The following is a 17,775-nucleotide window of genomic DNA, read 5'->3' as shown; positions in this document are numbered from 1 at the left end:
AACTGGGTTGCTATGAGTCAGAATTGACTCAGCAGCAGTGGGGGTGGGGGTGGGGGGTAATTACATGACTACCCCAAAATAATAACCGTTAGCAATTTTAAGAGTGTCCTGCAAGAATTATCTGTGCATATATAATAAAATAAGGTTTTTAAAATAAAAATCCAAATCTTACTGTATATACTGTTTTGTAGTCTTTCTTTTTTTTTGCCCTAATATATTGGGAATATTAAAATTAGAACTCTCTTGGTTGCAAATGACAGAAACTTAACTCAAACCGGCCTAAGCAAAAACTAGAAATGTTTTCATTCTTATAAGTAAGAAGCCCAAGAATAGAGCCTAACTTTAGACATGGCTGGAACCAGGTGCTGAAATAACACCAGAAATCAATTTTCTCTCTTTCTCGACTCTAATTTCTTTTGTGATGACATTATCTCAGGTAGGCCCCTCAGTGTTGTAGCAAAAATGCCACTGGCAGCTCCAAGTTTATCTTCTATCACCTTAGCAACCCCAGTGGAAAAGGAGTGACTGTTTTCCAACAGTGCCAAGAAATGTCTTGAAATTGCCTCAGTTGGCCTTGTTTGGATCATGTGCCCACCCCAGTCAATCATCATTGTTGGCATGGGAATGTGGTACTCTGACAGGGCTCAGTCCCTTGCTCACTCCTGCGCAGGCCACTCTGCCCAAGGCACTTGGACTAAAATGGAGAATGTGTGGTCTCCCAAAAGGTAGAGAGAGGTTCTTTAGCATAAAAAGGCAAAAACAACCCGTTGCTGTCGAGTTGATTCCAACTCAGCAACCCTATAAAACAGAGTAGAACTGCCCCATAAAGTTTCTAAGGGGCACCTGGTGGATTCAAACTGCTGACCTTTTGGTTAGCATCCGTAGCTCTTAAGCACTACGCCACCAGGTTTTCCAAAAACAGTAAATGTCCACTAAAACAGGCTTCTACGTTACTAAATACCCTCCTCTGTCTTTTAAAATGGCTGCATCGTACTCCCAGGAATGGACATGCCTTTGTTTATTTAGTCAATATTTTTTAAAGTTTACTTCTAATTTTTTTCCTATTAGAAACAACCTGTGATAAACCTTCCCTGTGGTAGAGCTCTGTACATAGAGATGATGTTTCCTCTGGATAAAGTCCCAGGGCTGTGTGTATTTTTAAGGTTTTTCATTTGTATTCTCAAAGTCATTTCAGGAAGATTGCAACTATTTTAATTCTCACCAGCATTGTATGAGAGTGCCATTGACCCCTCCTCTTTCCACCGATTATTATTTAAGAAAATGTGATTTTTTTTTTTTTTAATAGATCTTAAAGGAGCATGATGCTCCAGGCAGACCTTTTTTACTAGTTAATTTAAATGGGTGTTCGATTTTAAGATGAGATGGCTTCAGGGGATGCTTTTGGCTTAAGGTTTAAAGATTATCTAAGGACAGTAGTTTCAGAGGTTCATCCACCCTCCATGGCTCCAGAAAGTCTAGAGTCCACGGGAATTTGAAATTCTGTTCTGCATTTTTACCCTTTTGGTCAGGATTCTTCTATAGAATCTTTGATCAAAACGTTCAGTAATGGTAGCCAGGCACCATCCATGTTTTTCTGGCCTCATAGCAAAGGAGGCAGTTGTTCATGGAGGCAATTAGCCACACATTCCATATCCTTCTCCTTTTCCTGACTCTTCTTCCTTTGTTGCTCCAAGTGAATGCAGACCAATTGTTGTGCCTTGGATGGCCGCATGCAAGCTTTTAAGACCCCAGGCACTATGCAGTGAACTAGGAGGTAGAACAGAAGCACTAAACATGTTACTGGGCCAATTAACTGGGATATCCCATGAAACCATGATCCTGTACCTCCAAACCAAGAAATCATATCGCCTTAGATTTTTTATTGTATGTGAGCAGCCTCAGCAGCTGCTTTTTTTTTTTTTTTTGGTCATCTTCGTCAAAATATGTATCACACAACTTTTGCCAATTTAACTTTTTAGAAAATGTGATTCTTAATAAACATTTAACTCTCTTCACCTTAGATATTCTGGCCACTGTACCAGGAAAAACCCATAAATTCCCAAACCAAAAAATAGTGGTCTTGAAAAGGAAGTGGGTGAAGGCATTTTTTTTCCTTGGCTCTTGTCACTTCTCTTTATACAGCTGCAGTGTCCTCTCCCTACCCCTTCTCTACCCCAACTCCTTCCTCACCTGTCTAAACTCTAAGATACATTTCAAATCCCACCTGCTACTTGTTGCCTTTCCAAAACACTAGTCCATATTGATCTTTCCCTTCTCCATATACCAATAGCAATCAAACTCCAATTAAGAATGTACAAGATGATCCATTGGGGTAATGGTAATAAAATATTAAAACTTGTATTTATATTTTATCTTATCCTTTAAAGCTCTATTTTTGTCCACATTTTCTAATATAAATAATATTTGTACAATCATACCTCTATCTTTTGTACATTAGTAAATATACATATATTTGGGCACATGCTTAAAAGTATACTGAAAAGGTATTTATCAAAAAATTTAGAGACTGCTAGCCTATACTAAGCAATTTGCATTCTTATTTTACATTTTGTGGTTTTGAATATTTGTAAAAGATGCCAAAAAATTCATGACACAGTAATTTGCAGTTCTGCTAAGACATGAATTCTAAATGCCACAAGCTATGAGGCAGGTAGCCAGGAGTAAATCACTAATCTAGGGAGTGAGCCAAACAGACCATTTAGAGTTTCAATGCAGCTTTGCTTTCTACTCATAATCATGTACAGTACAATTCTTGTGAAGTAATTTTAAAAGCTTCTTTTGAAAAATTACTTTCATTACAAAAGCCTAATGCAAATTCTGGTGAGGAAAGTGAAGAAATCTAAGAAGCTTATAATAAAAAGGCATATTGGTGCATGTTGTGTATGTGCATGTATGTAAGCTGAGAAATTGCAAGGGTTTGCAATACTATTTTGGGTTGCTCTTTAATTTTTTCCATTTTATGAACTGGACTCCTCAAGCTCCAAATCCCTTCACTACAGAATCATTTCCTTGCCTTCCCACAGTTTCTAACAACTGGTGCAGTGCTGCATATTAGGAGTTACTCTGTAAATAGTTGGTGACTTGATTCTGTTTGATACTTGCCTCTTTTCTGTGTTTAAGCGTTTATCTGACCTGTAAATTCATTGCCTACTGCCGAGAGACATAAGCTAGGAATTAAATGTTTCCCTGTAGCTTGGGAATATTCAGCAATGCATAGTTAATTACAATGAAATTCTACTATAAAAGAAGATTTGAATGATCTCATGCAATTCTTAGAAATATGATTTACCATCTTAGTTACATATAAATAAAACTAAGTAGAGATGTTAGACGTGTTTTCTCTGTTATCATGTAAAACATCAAGTAGAAATCACCAAGAAATATATTTTAAATGCTCCAGAAATAGCCTATTTCCAGACATTTGTATTGTGGGTTAGGATGCTAAGTTTACTGAAAGTCTTTTTAAATAGGAAGTATGAAACTGAGTTATAAAAATAGACAATGCTGCAGATCATTGTATAAAAAGATAGTCAGCTAGCCAACCAACCAGAAGAAAACCAACATTACATAAAGACAAAAGACAGATTAAAGTCCTTCCTATTGTCCAGTGAAAAACAAGGTTCTACTAATGGTAGCTTACCTTGATGGTGCACTTACTTTAGCTAGGGCTGTCGGCACAATGGTTACGACGAGCTCAGCTGCTAACCAAAAAGGTCAGCAGTTCGAATCAATCTGCCACTCCTTGGAACCCCAATGGAACAGTTCGACTCTGTCCTATAGGGTCACTATGAGTCAGAATCAGATCGATGGCAATGGGTTTTTTGGTTTAGTACTTTCTTTCAGGGGATCCCTCATTGAGGATTACTAAATAATGCACGCGTGCATCCCAAAACCCATTGCCATCGGTTTGATTCAGACTCATAGCGACCCTGTAGGACAGAGTAGAACTACCCCATAGAGTTTCCAAGGAGCAGCTGGTGGATTCGAACTGCCGACCTTTTGGTTAGCAGCTGAGCTCTTAACCATTGTGCCACCAGGGCTCCAAGAAAGTAATGTGTATTACTTATTCCTGTTCTGCTGTTGAAGAAGGTGAGCCTTAGAGAGGTTAGATATCTTGTTCAGAGTGATACACATGGTAAGTGACAGAGCAGTACTTGAACCAGGTTTGTAAGACTCTGTGGACCAGCACTGTGCAACGGAACTCTTCAATGATAGAAATGTTCCATATCTGTACTATCCACTTTGGTAGCCCCTAGGCCCATGGGGCTGCTGAACACTTAAAATATGGTAATGCAACTAAAGAACTGTATTTTTGTTTTTATTTAACTTTAATTATATTAAAATAGGTCCATGGGGCTAGTGGCCACTATAGTGGGCAGCCAACTCTAGAACCTTTCTAAAATGCTCTTAATCACTACACCATACCTCTCTGATTCAACCCCCTACATCAAAGCACATAATAGGAAAAGAAAGAGAAGGAAATGGCAAATTTTAAGTTACACAGAGCCAGAGTATTAAAAGCAGTTTGATTAGCCAGGGACAGAGAAGTGGTCTCTGTCCCACGGAAACCTCTAAGAGACTCTTGCTCTCTCATATCAAGCTAAGGCAGAGTCACCCAGCAGTGGACTTTTGTCCAAGATCCTTAATTCTGATGTCCTTTTTTTTTGTCCCGTTGAATCATCTTCATTTATATTGTACCATCATTCTCCCTTCATACTGTTAGTCCTTGTGCCTACTGATGCCTCAGGGTAAAGGTAAGCAAGGATTTCCATTTCTTTGTGGGTGGTTTTGGCCAACACTCTGAATGCCTCCTGATCCTGGCTTTGTAGCCTGCTTGCTTGTGTTTTCTTGGCTGTTCATGTTGACCTTTTTGGGTCTCAGATTTCCTCATTTGCAAAATATGGTTGTTGAATTTAATGGTTTGTACAGATTTCTTCTAGATCTAAAAATGCTGTAGATAATTATTTTAATGCCTGAGATCCTATAGTTGTATGGACGTGTAGTAAATGCTTGCATTGTTAAAAATGTGTGTACAAAGCCCAAATTAAAAAGACAACACAAGAGATGCTAGAAAGCTGTGCAACTTTTGAAGTCTGTTTAATAGCTCTGTTCCTCTTTCATGCTCCTTTTCTGAATGGATGGCTTTGCTTTCAATACGATACAAAGCAGAAGCCTGCACTTCTTTTGATCCTTCATTTGGGGCAGCGGGAAGTGATTGCTATACCTAGATATCTCAGTGAATTAATTGTCACATTGAAATAATATGTTCGTTTAACATGCAGTAGCAGTTAAAGCATTGAAAGCAAATAAAGAAGTTTGAAATGTTATATTAGAAGCATAAGTTGGCTTTTTGTTAACGTGTATGTATATAAGCAACTTTGATGTTTTTACCTTTGTGCTCATTTTGAAAATAACAAATATTCCATTAAGTTCCACCAGTTCATTTAAACTATTTGAAGAAATTTAGTTTACATACATTTGAAGTAAAGTCTCTAATGTGTAACTCAGTGTTTTGAACCTGTTAAGTATCATCACCTACTGATTTTTGGAATATGTCCATTTCTTGACTAAAGCATGTACCAGTGGTCTTCAGCCTGTGGTATGTGTTAGGATCACCTGTAGGGTTTTTTAAAAATATGATATCCAGGTCACACCTCAGACCTAGTGAATCAATCTCAGGAAATGAGGCCCTGCATACAGATACTGAAATGTTCCCCAGGTTATCCTGATGTACGCCAGAGGCTGAAGAAGCACTAGTCTAAACCAGAACACCCTGAAAGTTCTTGACAAGAAAAGACATAGTCTGTTCATTAATTGGTCGTATACCAACATCATAGCTAGCTTATAATAACTTAGTGATGACAGTATTATAAAGTTCTGTTGTTCCTCCAAAATTCAGCATTGATGTTTGGGTCTGGGGACTCATCACTCAAAACATTCAAGTAACTCACTGTCTGTCATTACTGAGAATTAATATGAAGCATAAGTAAGTGATATAAATAATAGGAACCTAAGAAAGAAGTGCTGTATTTGTTTATCTTGTTCTTGCGAGAATCTATGAAAAAATTAAACATCCTAATTTTCTCTCATCCTTAGATCACTAATATTCTTATAATCAATTGTCAGTGTTTTGACAATGTAAAACAGTTTTACTGAAAAATATTTTAAATCTTTAAATTGTTATTCATCAAACCCACCATTATTTGTTCTTGCTTATGTTATGCTTTCTCCTAGATTTTAAAATAGCATCTAATTCCCATTTATTTATGTAATTACTAAATACATTTATATAATAATGATCCTAAATGTGAGGTCGAGTATATTAAACTGGATTTTCCAGGTCATTACACCAGTAATATTTGTAGTGAACCACACACCCCCTTCTAGATAATATACATTTTGCCTTTATTGTCATTATTGACAGTTATCCTCCAAGGTCATTTTTTTAGTGTACAAATTTGTATAGCGCTCAAAACATGCTAGACTGGGAGGACTTAGGTAGGGGTATGTATTAGTCAAGGTAATACTAACCTGTGAAACAGGTAAATCCTAAGTCCAGTGTGAGTGTTCTTGTGATTTTAGTTTGTATGAGTATTCGTACTTGAGTGACCTTCCATGTGTATAAATTTAGGTCTTCCCTCATCGAAATCTTCATTCTTCTCCACTCAACTGGTAGTTAGGGAAAGGACCATGGAAAAGGCTTATATGCTCTTGGCCACTTTAGCCTAGAGGGAACACAGCTCATTATCATCATAAGACCACACTTATTTGCAGAAGAGGCTGGGAAATACTCTAGTTACTGTATTACCAGGAGAAAAAGAAAAAGGATTTGGGTGAACACATTAACAGTTTCTACCCCAGCCCTGCCATGAATGACTATGCTATGAATGCTAGTCATTCATTCTTGACGTTCTTGGCAAGGCATTTAAACTCCCTTGACTTCATTTCCCTTTACTTCAAAATTAAGAGATCTGACAACTTTCTCTTTTTTGATAAGATAGTTAAGAAAATGCTCTTAAGATTTAGTGAGGCGTGATTCAACAAAGCATTTGTCAGAATCATAATATTCTTAAAAGTAGATCTGATGAGAAATGAGAGCTAGGTTATGGCACAGTTGGTAGTTTTGTAGCTAATTGCATAACTAGCCAACAGATGTTGGTTACTTGATTCAAGTTATCCTGGAGAGAAGATTGTGGGGGTGCATGGACTTAGGACTTTATTCTTAGTCCTAACCTTTTTACTTTTTCATCAGTAAATAAGATGGAAACATAGAGCTCATACACTTCAAATTGCAATTTAGAATTTTCAAATAATTTTTTTAGACTCCTGGGTTAGCCCATCATATTGTATTATAGGTTAAACTATAATACAAGTTATAGGCTACTTGGGCTTTTGAGGTCTTGCCAGGGAATCAAATGAACTATTTCTAGCACTGTTTTTATGACAATACATTTATATTCCAAACAATTATTTTATAAACAAACTGTGGAACATAATCCATTTTTAAGTAAAGATTGGTCTGGATTTATATTTCCAAAATGGTTTAATTGCCTTTCTGTTTTCAAAGATGAGAACAGAATGATCTCTTACACCCTTAAATATAATTTTAGGAGATATGACTATCAGCATGAATATAGGTTGGCTCTTTTTCAGCAGAGATGATGTGTTGACTACATGAGACCTCAAATAAGACAAGGTAGCTATTAACTAGCAGTTACATGTCATATTCACTCACAGTGTTTACAAGACATACATATGACTTGAGCCATCATTGATTTTAAAAGACAAAAATATGATGAATGGTTACATTAGTATTGATTACTTCTATTACATTTGTAGGCTTTAAAAGGACTTTGATAGGATGGATCTTTTTGATATGATAATATTATTTCAAAATGTGTGTTTTCTTTCTTTTCAGGACTTCCAATAGTAGTCAGACATTATCATCCTGCCATACAATGGAGCCATGTTCATCAGATGAATTTTTCCAGGCCCTTAATCATGCTGAGCAAACATTTAAAAAGATGGAAAATTATTTGAGACATAAACAGTTGTGTGATGTAATTCTAGTTGCTGGTGATCGCAGAATTCCAGCCCACAGGTAATTGCTTTCTAAATTGCTATGTGTGTGAAATATATCCTTGATAGTTTAGTTTTCTGTGTTGAGGCAACACATTCTAATTAATTATGATGGTGGAATACTTTGTGAAGGGGCATTTCATTGAATTTCCATGAAGAAAATGGTATGTATAAAATTATTACACATTAAATGACCTCAAAAGGTCATTTTCCCTCTGTAGAAGCCCACAAGCAAAACACATTAGCCTCTAAGCAGTCAGTATTGTTTGGTAGAAATATCAGCTACTATAAGCATCTTTTATGCCACTTTCTACCTATTAAATGACTATAAATAAACTCAGTGGAAATTAGAGTTTGTGGGTATCTAGAAGCAAAAAAGCTGGTGGAATGAAGTGGCTAAGAGTCTTACGTGTTTTGAAATAGCTATATGTATCCCAGCTTCTGCTTGTTGACCTCCAAGAAGTATGAAAAGCAATGGTGCTAGGGAACAGAAGCCTTTAACACAAATGAAGTATTATTTCTTGAAGTAAGAGTAGGAAAAGAGAGCTATTTAATAAAGAATAATTCATTATTTTCCTTCTGGTAATTTTATATTAAACTATTCATTGTTAATCACCACTGTGATCCCAAAGGTTTTTTTATGCCATCCCAAATTAATTAATACTTGGTCCCAAAGGTTTTTTTAAACCCTCCAAAGTGGAAGTAAAATCGTTAGGAAGAATAGTGCTTGATTTTATAGTTTTCAGTGACTCAATCAGCAAACACTTATTGAGATGCTACTACATACTGTGATAGAAAGTCCATGTTATGAGCATGGACTTATTACATGGAAATTTCAACCTAAATTTCTTAGAAGCACCTAAAATTTTAAATTTTTAAAGCTGAACTCATTACCTTACCTGCCCCCAAACTATTATTTCTGTATACGCTCAGTATGTACCAAAAAAAAAAAAAAACCTGTTGGCTGTCGAGTCGATTCCGACTCACAGTGACCTAGCATCATTTTACTGGCCAAGACAGAAACCTAATATTGTTCTCCTTAACACCTCAGCCTTTCCTATCTAGTATGACAACAGATAAAACCCGTTAACATTGTATGTTTTTTATTCATCCAGATTTTTTCTAGGTACAAACTTAATAAAAACTATATATAATTATTTAATTTATATTTTAAAAAAATATGATTTCGTATATATCCTATTTTATATACATCTGCTACAAACGACCTCTTTAAAAAGCAAAGATGTCACTTTGAGGACTAAGGTACGCCTTACCCAAGCCATGGTGTTTTCATTTGCCTCATATGCATATGAAAGCTGGACAGTGAATAAGCAAGACTGAAGAAGAATTGATAGCTTTGATGACACAACCTTGTTTGCTGAAAGTGAAGAGAACTTGATGAAAATCAAAGACCACAGCCTTCAGTATGGATTACACCTCAACATAAAAGAAAAATCCTCTCAACTGGACCAATAAGCAACATCATAATATATGGAGAAAATATTGAAGTTGTCAGGGACTTCGTTTTACTTGGTTCCATAATCAACACCCATGGAAGCAGCAGTCCAGAAATCAAAAGATGCACTGCATTGGGCAAATCTGCGAAAGATATCTTTAAAGTGTTAAAAAGCAAAGATGTCACTTTAAGGACTAAGGTGCGCCTGACCTAAGCCATGGTGTTTTCAATTGCCATATATGCGTGTGAAAGCTGGACAATGAATAAGGAAGACTGAAGAAGAATTGATGCCTTTGAATTATGGTGTTGGAGAAGAATACTGAATATACCATGGACTGCCAGAAGAACAAACAAATCTGTCTTGGAAGAAGTACAGCTAGAATGCTCATTAGAAGCAAGGATGGCAACACTTTGTCTCAAGTATTTGGACATGTTATCAGGAGGGACCAGTCCCTGGAGAAGGACATCATGCTTGGTAAAGTAGAACCAAAATAAAAAAACCAAACCCGTTGCTGTCGAGTTGATTCCAACTCATAGCAACCCTACAGGACAGAGTAGAACTGTCCCCTAGGATTTCCAGGGAGCAGCTGGTGGATTTGAATTGCCAGCCTTTTGGTTAGCAGCCAAACATTCAACCACTGTACCACCAGGGCTCATGGTAAAGTCAGCAAAAAAGAGGAAGACCTGCAACAAGATGGATTGACACGGTGGCTGCAACAGTGGGCTCAGGCGTAACAAAGACTTGAGGATGGCTCAGGACTGGGCAGTGTTTCGTTCTGTTGTACGTAGGGTTGCTGTGTGTTGGAACTAACTCAAAAGCACCTAACAACAACAACAGCAACAATTCCTGGAGAAGGACATCCTGCTTGAAAAGTAGAGGGTCAGTGAAAAAGGGGAACACCCTCTACAAGATGGATTGACACAGTAGCTGCAACAGTGGTCTCAAAACGTAACAACTATTGTGGGAATGGTACAAGAGCAAGCAATGTTTCATTCTGTTGTACATAGGGTCGCTGAATTAGAACCGACTCTGCAGCACCTAACAACAGCATAAATATATACCGTTTTGTAACTTGCTGTTTTTGCTTCATAATAAACTTGAATATTAGTGTATGTCAGTAAAATAGCTGTACTTTATTCTTGTTAATTGTGCGTAGTGTTTTTGTGTGGATATTGTATAATTTATTTAATAAATTCTCTACTGAAAAGCATTTGAACTTGGTTCAGGTGACCTCATTGTTTGCCTGCCTCTATTCCAGAATGATCACTCTAAAATGCAAATATGAAATTTTTGCATATCACTATGGTTTCTTTTTCAAATCCCACTAAAATATGAGTACTTTGGGACGCTGTAGTGCTCAGTTAATATTTCTTGAATGAAGATGAAGGAAAGATGGAGTACTTGCCTTAGGAACACATTATATAAAAATCTACTCTTGTTACTCACTTGAATTTTCTATTTTTGACAGATTACATTATGACAATTCTTTTTTCGTTTTTAATTTTAGTGAAAGTTCACCATAATAATTATGTTGGTAGAAAACAGATTCCCAGCCTAAAATAATTGGTAGAAAACAGATCCCCAGCCTATAAAGGAACAAAGTGGTAATATCCTTATACTTTCACTTGTTATATAGGTTTCCTCAAGTTGCCCAACAGATTACACAAACTTGGTGGCTTAAAACAACAGCAATTTATTCTCTCACAGTTCTAGAGGCCAGACGTTCAAAATAAAGGTGTTGGCAGGACTGCACTGCATCTGAAGGTTCTAGGGAAGAATCCTTCTTTGCTTCTTCCAGCTTCAGGTGGCTCCCAGTGTTCCTTGGCTTGTGGCTACATAATTCCACGTTCTGCCCGTTTTCACATGGCCTTCTCTTCCTTCTCACTGTGTGTTTCCCCTCTGTGTGTCTCTTATAAAGACAATTGTCATTAGACTTAGGGCCCACCTGGATAATGCAAGGTGATTGCATCTCAGGATCTTTACCTTAATTACATCTGCAAAGACCTTTTTTCCAAATAAGGTCACATTCACGGGTTTGGTGGATCAGGAAGTGGACATACCTTTTTGGGGGGCCTCCATTTAACTCACTATACCTGTTCTGAAGATGCAGCATGGCCTAGTGGTAAGAAGTAGACTTTTTTCGGACAGGCCTGTAAGTCTCAGCACAAACACTTTTGTGGAATTGTAGCACGTTTTATTGTTGTTTTAACTAAAAAGTGAAAAAAAGAGAAAGAGAATGGAAATATTATGGGTGCTGCTTCCCATCATTCCATTCAATGATTGTAGTCCTTGGAATGGCTATAAGATGAGAGAGTCACAGTGGGTGAGCATCTCACCTTGCTGAATGTAATGCTGATATTTAAAGCACCTCCTTCAAATCTTTGCCCAAGTGTCATCTTCCAATAAGACCCCCCATTTAAATGTAACCTCTTCTCCCCAGTTCCCTTACCCTGCCTTTTCCCCCCATAGCACTTACCACCTTTTAATGTACTATAGAATTTACTTATGTTATTTATTGTTTGTCTCCCTCCCTTCTAGAATGTAAGACTCCATATGAGAGAAGGGGTCTTTTGTCTACTTTATATACTGATGTATCTCAGGTATCTAGAACAGTGTCCAGTACTTATTACCTGTGCGTCAATATTTGTTGAATGAATGAGTGAAATGAATAGGCAATACTCAAAAAAGAAATCCCTCAACCTCACTAGTAATCAGGTGAATGAAAATTAAAATTAAAAATTAAAACAATGAGATACCATTTAACACCTTGCAGGTGGCCAAAATTATATCTAACAATATTGTGGAGAAATGGGAACTCTTATACACTGTTAGTGGGGGTGTAAGTTGGTACAGTACTTTGAAGAGCGGTTGGCAGACCTGGGGAGTAAGGAGAATGGAATTGGAGAGGGATGCAAAGGGAACTTCAACTATTAGCTGAATCTATAGTTTTTATTTCTTTAAAAAAAAGGAATAAAGTAGTTCTATATAAGTATAGTGATGTGGAAATATCTCCAAGGCATATTATCAAATAAGAAATGCATGTTTCAAAACTGTGTATATTCATAACCTATTTTTATGGACAGAGAAATAGTTAATATATACTATAATGTATTACAACAAAAATATAGTTTTATGGTATTAAAAGAAATATTTTAGTTTTATCACAAAATAAAAACATTATACAATAATAATACAAATATTATCCTAAAAGTTAAAACATTAACTTGCTAAAGTCATTCTCAAATGCCTGCCATATATTCACTACTTCTGTGATTAAATTTTAAATAAACAGCTTATTTTCAATAACTACATTTTTTCTTTCTTTATATAGGCAAATCAATGCTGTATGCTTGTAGCGTTTTTTCTGGATGTTATAAAGCAATAGTTGAGTAGTGAATGTGTAAATCATTTATCTCAGCAGAAAAGTTTCTGTAATAGTAATTTATTATTCAAAGGGAGGAAGTAAAGCATAAAGCAATTTGTCAAACCTAAAATGCATTTCCCAGTATCGTGCACTTTCTGTGGGTAACAAATTTTTTTTAAAGGAAGCATTTATTAATGAACATCAACTTTAATAATGTCATTGAGGTTTTTTTTTCCCTTCTAATATGTTCTCAGATTGGTGCTCTCCTCTGTCTCAGATTATTTTGCTGCCATGTTTACTAATGATGTCAGAGAAGCAAGACAAGAAGAAATAAAAATGGAAGATGTAGAACCAAATTCACTATGGTCCTTAATTCAGTATGCATATACAGGTAATAACTCTAAATTTAAAACATTTTAGATTTATGTTATATTATTAGATTTCAGATTTCTGCTATGAATATAGCATGCCACAGCTAACAGTTAATGCTATGCTAATCACCACCTCTGGTGATACCTGTACAGGTTAAAATCCCCATATTAAAGCTTTTTCATTGGTGATAATTAAACTTATGAATGATTTTTTAAAATATTAGTATAATTAGATGAATTATGTAATGTTTTTAAATTACTGCATTTAAAGCTTATGTATAGTAGACATAAGTTACTAATTAATGCATCATTTAAAAATTCTGAAAATAAGCTATTATTTATTTTAGTAGAAATTGTGAAGAGCTAATAATCTTTTTTTTTCTTTTTGGAATGTCTTAAACCATTTAGGTCTGGAATACATGCAGCAATATCTTATTTAGAAATATTACTGTTACCATTGTTATTTTGTAAGCTAAGTTCAATATAGTTCCATAGCTAATGGAATTTCTTTTTATCACTAAGGCCGACTTGAATTGAAAGAAGATAATATTGAGTGCCTGTTATCTACAGCTTGCCTTCTTCAGCTTTCGCAGGTTGTAGAAGCATGTTGTAAGTTTTTAATGAAACAGCTTCACCCATCCAACTGTCTTGGAATCCGTTCTTTTGCTGATGCACAAGGTTGTACAGATTTGCATAAAGTGGCTCACAATTATACTATGGTATGTGTTTTTTGAAAAGCAGAAACGCATATGCTCTTTGCCTTATCCCTTATTGTTGCAGACTCTTTTATATGTTGCCGTTTTCCAATGCTTTGCCATATGCCATGAAGTTCAGATTCACTGTAGAGTGTTTCATATTTTCATTGAGTTATGAAAGAAAAACTCCAAGTATTATTTCTCCTGGATGTATGAGTCAAGCCCTAAATTATTACAGTCCCTAAGAAGCAGAGCAGTGGCCTAGGATGGTTCCATTCAGGATTTTCAGATCTGCTGTTTTTTTAAAGCAGGGTTTCTCCAGACATTTTACTTCACAGCACATGTATGAACTTTAGAATTGTCCACAGGTTTGCTGATGGAAATTGGTGAAAGTAGTTGTGATGTATTGGTACAGTACTAATACAGAAGATAGGAGGATGAAAGGAGGCTTTTTACTAATGTACATCTGATTATGTGGGTTTATTATGATACATATTGATTATATGTAAGGAGCTATTTATAGCCATGTAGAAAGATGTTCTTATTAACTGTAGCAAACTATGCAGTCCAAATAATTCATAAAGGGAGTCCTGACTCAACAGCGTGGAGGATGTTGCTGTTGTTAGGTGCTGTCGAGTTGGTTCCGACTCATAGTGACCCTGTACAGCAGAAGCACTGCCCAATCCTGCACCACTCTCACAATTATTGCTGTGCTTGAGATCATCCTTGCAGCCACTGTGTCAATCCATCTCATTGAGGGACTTCCTCTTTTGCACTGACCCTCTACTTTACCGAGCTTGATATCCTTCTCCAGGGACTGGTCCCTCCTTATAACTTCTCCAAAGTATGTGAGATGAACTCTTGCCATCCTCGCTTCTAGGGAGCATTCTGGCTATACCTCTTCCAGGACAGATTTGTTCGTTTCTGTCACCAAGGCCATATTCTCCAACTACCGATCCTTTTTCCTTGTTTCCAGCTTTTGCATTCCAATCATCAATAATTATCAGTGCATCTTGATTGCATGTTTGACCCATATCAGATTGCAGGAGTTGGTAAAATCTTCAATTTCTTCATCTTTGGCATTAGTGGCTAGTGCGTCAGTTTGAATAAAAGTCATATTAACTGTTCTTCCTTGTAGGTGTATAGATATTACCTGTTACTGACAGCACTGTAATTCAGGCTAGATCTTGAAATGTTCTTTTGACAACGAATGTGATGCCATTCCCCTTCAATTTGTCATTCCTAGCATAATAGACCTTATGATTGTCTGATTCACAATGGCCAATACCAGTCCATTTCAGCTCACTAATGCCTAGGATATCGATCTTTGTATGATCCATTTCATTTTTGATGACTTCTAATTTTCCTAGATTTATATTTTCTACATTCTGTGTTCCAGTTATTAATGGATGTTTGCAGCTGTTTCTTCTCATTTTGAGTCATGCCACATCAGCAAATGAAGGTCCTGAAAGCTTTACTCCATCTATGTCATTAAGGTCGACTCTACTTTGAGGAGGCATCTCTTTCCCAGTCGTATTTTGAGTGCCTTCCAACCTGAAGAGCTCGTCTCCTAGCACTATATCAGACAGTGTTCCAGTGCTATTAATAAGGTTTTCACTGGCTAGTTTTTTTCAGAATTAGATTGCCAAGTCCTTCTTCCTAGTCTTTTTTAGTCTGGAAGCTCTACTGAAACTTGTCTACCATGGGTGAGGCTGCTGATATTTGAAATACTGGTGGCATAGCTTCCAGCATCACAGCAACATGCGAGGCACCACAGTACAACAAGCTGGCAGACGAGTGGTGGAGTATGGAGGATAATGGATATGCATTGATCTAGGACAGCAAGAAAATAAGGGTTTGTTGAAGACATTGTTAGGATCAGTTTCCATGGTCTTAACAGTAGAAGAGCACAGGGAGGGAGGGTATGTAGAGTTTTAAGGACTGCCCAACTTGTCACACTACAGCAGTTGGGTCTTTCACACCTTGAGCAATGATTGAGGACTGTTGCTGGAAATGCTTCAATCAGAGAGACAAAAGAGTGTGAACATTCACATACATATATACAGCTATCCTTATTACTAATGTCTCAATATTTAGGATTTTTTTTCCCTCTACCTTCTTCCCCATCCCTCCTTCAATTGAGTTGATGAGCCTGTGAAAGGATTGACAGTACTTTAGGGATCTTTCATTAGAGAAAACAGAGAATTTGAAAAAATTACAAGAATAGATATTTACAAATATTAGGAAGTATCAATTCTGCCTACCTCACAAGCTTGATGTGAGAATTGATTAATAGAAGGTGTGTTGTTGTTGTTAGGTGCCATCAAGTTGGTTTCAACTCATGGTGACCATATAGGACAGGGTAGAACTGCCACATAGGGTTTCCAAGGAGCAGCTGGTGAATTTGAACTGCCAACCTTTTGGTTAGCAGCTAAGCTCTTAACCACTATGCCACCAGGGCTCCTGATAGAAGTTAGGCACTTAAAATAATGATTGGCAGATAGTATACTCAGTCAATAAATGGTATCCTCATCATTGTCATCATCATTATGTATATTTACTCTATTCAGCACAGTAGGGATTTCTGTGCATGAACAAAAGCATGAATACAAAAGCACAATCTTTATAATGGGTTTTTTCCCCTTGTGGTGTAATCACTTCTCAGAAATGCTTCTTGTTTAAGATGACCACATGGCCTCAGGTGAGAAAATAAAGATTGTGCCATAAGACAACACTGTACAGACCTGACATGGTATTATTTTAACATCTTTTAAATTAACTGTTTTGAAAGATCCGCCCCCCGCCCTCGGCCTTTATCCTTCTTTGCATAGTTCTCATTTTAACCTTACACTTGCAATTTCAAATACTTTTTGGAATAAGATGACTATAAATAAAATAAAGCTGGATTTTTTTCTTCATAATTAGTTCATAGTTCAGTATCTAACTTCTTCACATAAAAACATTTATATGCACTTAGGTCACTCTTGTTGTTTATAGTAGAAACACAATTGCTGCATTAAGCCTTAGCCATAAATTTAAATTAGCTGGATGTTTTTAAAGATATTTTCATAGCCAATTAGTTGTGGTAGGTTTTTTTTTTTTTCAAGGCCCTTACATGACGTTATTCAGTTTCAACAGAGACATGAAATTGAATTCTAATAACAATAAGTAATTTAGAGACAGATTGTCTGATTTGAATTGTTGCTATGGGAACTGAATGAAAATGTATAGGAAAATTCAATCTTCAATTAAAATAAATCCTTCAATAATTTTATTTGCTTAAAAAACTATTGCAAAGGGGGAAAGGGCACAATGCTACCAAGTGTTTGATAGCACGATAGTTGTTTGTTTCATAAAATGGGTTAAAAGTATGAAATAAACATAATGCCATGGCAGTAAAATCAATTTTACAATCAGTAAATAGTACATGTACTTGGGATGTTCACTGATCCTACATGAATACAAGTAGGAAAGGACAGTGAATTCCTTCTCGTGATCCTGGAATGTGGAAAATTTTGCTTTCATTCTGAATGCCACTGAATGTGACCTGGAGCAAGTCATTTCATCTTTAAAAAAAAAAAGTCTTAAGACTTTTTGTATCATTACAACTATGTAATGACCAGTCCCTGCAGAAGGACATCATGCTTGGTAAAGTAGAAGGTCAGTGAAAAAGAGGAAGAGCCTCAACAAGATGGACTGCCACAGTGGCTGCAACAGTGGGCTTGTGAGGATGGCACAGGACCAGGCAGTGTTTCCTTCTGTTGTACATAGGGTCGCTATGAGTTGGA

The 17,775-nt window shown here is 36.5% G+C and overlaps 1 protein-coding gene across 4 annotated transcripts in view; it reads left to right on the top strand.

The window, feature by feature from the left end:
• The window catches only part of KLHL5 (kelch like family member 5), an 82,997-nt gene that overhangs the window by 29,514 nt on the left and 35,708 nt on the right, over positions 1-17,775 (top strand). For all 4 annotated transcript variants that reach the window (XM_023738946.1, XM_004384671.3, XM_023738945.1 and 1 more), the window contains 3 exons: positions 7,940-8,122; positions 13,176-13,312; positions 13,815-14,011. In XM_023738946.1, the coding sequence (XP_023594714.1) occupies positions 7,980-8,122; positions 13,176-13,312; positions 13,815-14,011 (477 nt within the window). In that variant the 5' untranslated portion in view covers positions 7,940-7,979. The remainder of the gene's footprint in view (positions 1-7,939; positions 8,123-13,175; positions 13,313-13,814; positions 14,012-17,775) is intronic.

Source organism: Trichechus manatus, unplaced genomic scaffold (genome assembly GCF_000243295.1).
Source record: "Trichechus manatus latirostris isolate Lorelei unplaced genomic scaffold, TriManLat1.0 scaffold00126, whole genome shotgun sequence".
Taxonomy (NCBI): Eukaryota; Metazoa; Chordata; class Mammalia; order Sirenia; family Trichechidae; genus Trichechus; species Trichechus manatus.
Note: the sequence above shows the minus strand (reverse complement) of the source record. Positions and strands in the feature narration are given on the sequence as shown.